The sequence below is a fragment of the Ipomoea triloba genome, chromosome 10 (genome assembly GCF_003576645.1).
Source record: "Ipomoea triloba cultivar NCNSP0323 chromosome 10, ASM357664v1".
In the NCBI taxonomy this organism is placed as follows: Eukaryota; Viridiplantae; Streptophyta; class Magnoliopsida; order Solanales; family Convolvulaceae; genus Ipomoea; species Ipomoea triloba.
This window is the reverse complement of record NC_044925.1, coordinates 1,919,963-1,922,448: the sequence shown is the minus strand read 5'-3', so window position 1 is coordinate 1,922,448 and position 2,486 is coordinate 1,919,963. Positions and strand designations below refer to the sequence as shown.

Sequence of the window (2,486 nt, the reverse complement as noted above, 5' to 3'; positions counted from 1 at the left end):
ATGTGTGTGAAATAATTTATTAGACGGTTCTATGTTGTACCAACCATCATTTAGTGAGAGTTTGTGCAAACAATGTGTGAAAAGTAGCACTCCACTTTTGAAATTATCAACCAGCCTTAATATGAACAAGCTAAGTCTCATCAACTTGGAAGGAAATTGTTACGTAGAAAAATAAAGACGACTGAATATTTACTTAAATTCTGCAGAATTTTCCACAACGAAATTTAAGATTATTCCCTATAAATAGACCGGTAACACATCCCTCATTCCATAACACATCACTCATTCATTAACATATAGTCATATACTACAATATATATCTCCTATGGCTCTCAACTTTCATTCCGGGTTGGTTGTTCTTGCAGCCCTTTTCCTATTGGGGGCTTGGGAATCTCTAGTCACTGCTCGTACCTTGGAAGAAACTTCCTTATTCTTGCGCCATGAGAGTTGGATGGCTCGCCATGGGCGTACATACAAAACTGAAGCCGAGAAGGCAAAACGGTTCAGAATTTTCAAAGAAAACTTGGAGTTTATTGAAAAATTCAACAAGGTTGCCAACCGGTCTTACAAACTTGGTGTTAACAAGTTTACTGATCTAACTAAGGAGGAGTTCCGGGCCACCTTGCTTAACGAAGAGAAGTCAATCCCACGCCCAAAGCCTTCAAAACCAGCTTCCTTTCTGAATGAAAGTTTGGCTCAAGCTCCAGACTCTTTGGACTGGAGAGAGAGGGGTGCTGTGACGGGTATCAAAGACCAAGGCAACTGCGGTATGTAACTAACTAACTATTAACAATTGTTGCACACTTTGAAAATGTCTTTTTTATTTGCTTAATTATGGACCGGCCACAAGTGTTTTATATTTTAAACACGCACCACAACAAAAGAATAATAATAATAATCGTTGACTTTGTTGGTTTTCTCACCTAATAATTGTGTTGTTTTGGGTCTGAGTCATAAGTTACCGTGATTTACATCCTTTCAAATGCTCTGTCAAATCGAATGTGGCGCCTTGGGTTTGGGATGTGAGTCCTAGGGTGAGGAGAATTTTGTCTTTTGCGAGCACATGACTCCCATCTAATAAGTTGTTGTGCGCCTTAATCTGTCTAATTGGGATGTGGGCCCTAGGAGTGAGGAGAATTTTGTTTTTTTGCGAGCACTTAACACTAGGACTCCCACCTAATAAGTAGTTGTGCACCTTAATTTATTCTTTTTAGTTGGGACTTGGGCCCTATGAATGAGGGGAATTTTGTCTTTTGTGTGCATTAGACATTAATCATTCCACATAATCCGTTGTCGTGCACTTTAACTTATTCTATCTGGTTGGGATGTGGGTTAAGGGATGAGGAGAATTTTGTCATTTATAATCACCAAATACTAGTCCTCTTATCTATTATGTCGGGAATTTTACTTTTGCGGGCAATAATAATAATAATAATAATAATAATAATAATTAGTTTCGTTGATTGGTTATGGATAAGGTTGTTGCTGGGCGTTTGCGGTGGTGGCGGCGGTGGAAGGAATAACCAAAATCCGAACCGGCAAACTAATCTCCTTATCCGAACAGCAACTCCTCGACTGCGACCTCAACAGCGACGGCTGCGGCGGCGGGATCCGAACGGAGGCCTTCCAATTCGTAAAAGACAACGGCGGCCTCGTGACGGAGTCCGACTACCCCTACGAGGGCGCTCAGGAGAGCTGCAACGCCCAAAACCTCGGCACCCCGGCAGCCACCATTTCCGGCTACCAAGAAGTTGAACCCAGCGAATCCGCTCTCCTCGCGGCCGTCACGAACCAGCCTGTCTCCGCCGGAATCTCGCTCGACGGGGGACTGTTCCACCACTACAGCAGCGGCGTTTTCACCGGCGATAACGGCGATTGCGGCTCTGGGTCCCGCCACGCCATCACGATCGTCGGGTACGGGACGAGCGATGAGGGGAAAGATTATTGGTTGGTGAAGAATTCGTGGGGGACCGATTGGGGTGAGAATGGGTATATGAGGATGGCTAGAGGGATTAATAGTGATGGAGTTTGTGGGGTTAACACTAGGGCTTCTTATCCCACTGCTTAAATCTTACTAAGACAAAATTATAAGACATAAAATGCGACTTAGATTTTGTTTTTGGTTTTCTTAATATGCATAAGATGAATATATTGTGAAAGACATGAAATTTATCATTTAGTTACATAGTGGTTTGGAATTGTAAACTTATGATGATGTATAAATGAATTTCACATATATTTTTAAAGTATAATTACCTTGCTTTTTTTTTTTTTTTTTTTTTTTTTTTTGTTTGTTTTACAATATTTGACTATGTTTTTACAATTTATAAATACAATAATGAACACTAAATGAAGTTCTTTTTTTTTTTTTTTTTGTTTGTTTTACAATATTTGACTATGTTTTTACAATTTATAAATACAATAATGAACACTAAATGAAGTTCTTTTTTTTTTTTTTTTTGTTTGTTTTACAATATTTGACTATG

At 39.7% G+C, this 2,486-nt stretch overlaps 1 protein-coding gene across 1 annotated transcript; it reads left to right on the top strand.

Annotated features, from left to right (window-relative positions):
• Window positions 1–290: 290 nt before the first annotated feature.
• LOC116032688 (ervatamin-B-like) lies at window positions 291–2,265 on the top strand. Its single transcript, XM_031275379.1, has 2 exons — window positions 291–767; window positions 1,479–2,265. The coding sequence occupies exons 1-2, from the start codon at window positions 326–328 to the stop codon at window positions 2,066–2,068; spliced, it is 1,032 nt and encodes a 343-aa protein (XP_031131239.1). The 5' UTR covers window positions 291–325; the 3' UTR covers window positions 2,069–2,265.
• Window positions 2,266–2,486: the final 221 nt, after the last annotated feature.

Bases quoted from the DNA above. Each gene is read 5' to 3' on its own strand.
- LOC116032688 (XM_031275379.1), top strand. From the start codon at position 326: ATGGCTCTCAACTTTCATTCCGGGTTGGTTGTTCTTGCAGCCCTTTTC. The intron at 768-1,478 runs GTATGTAACTAA...GTTATGGATAAG, and splicing joins CAAAGACCAAGGCAACTGCG to GTTGTTGCTGGGCGTTTGCG.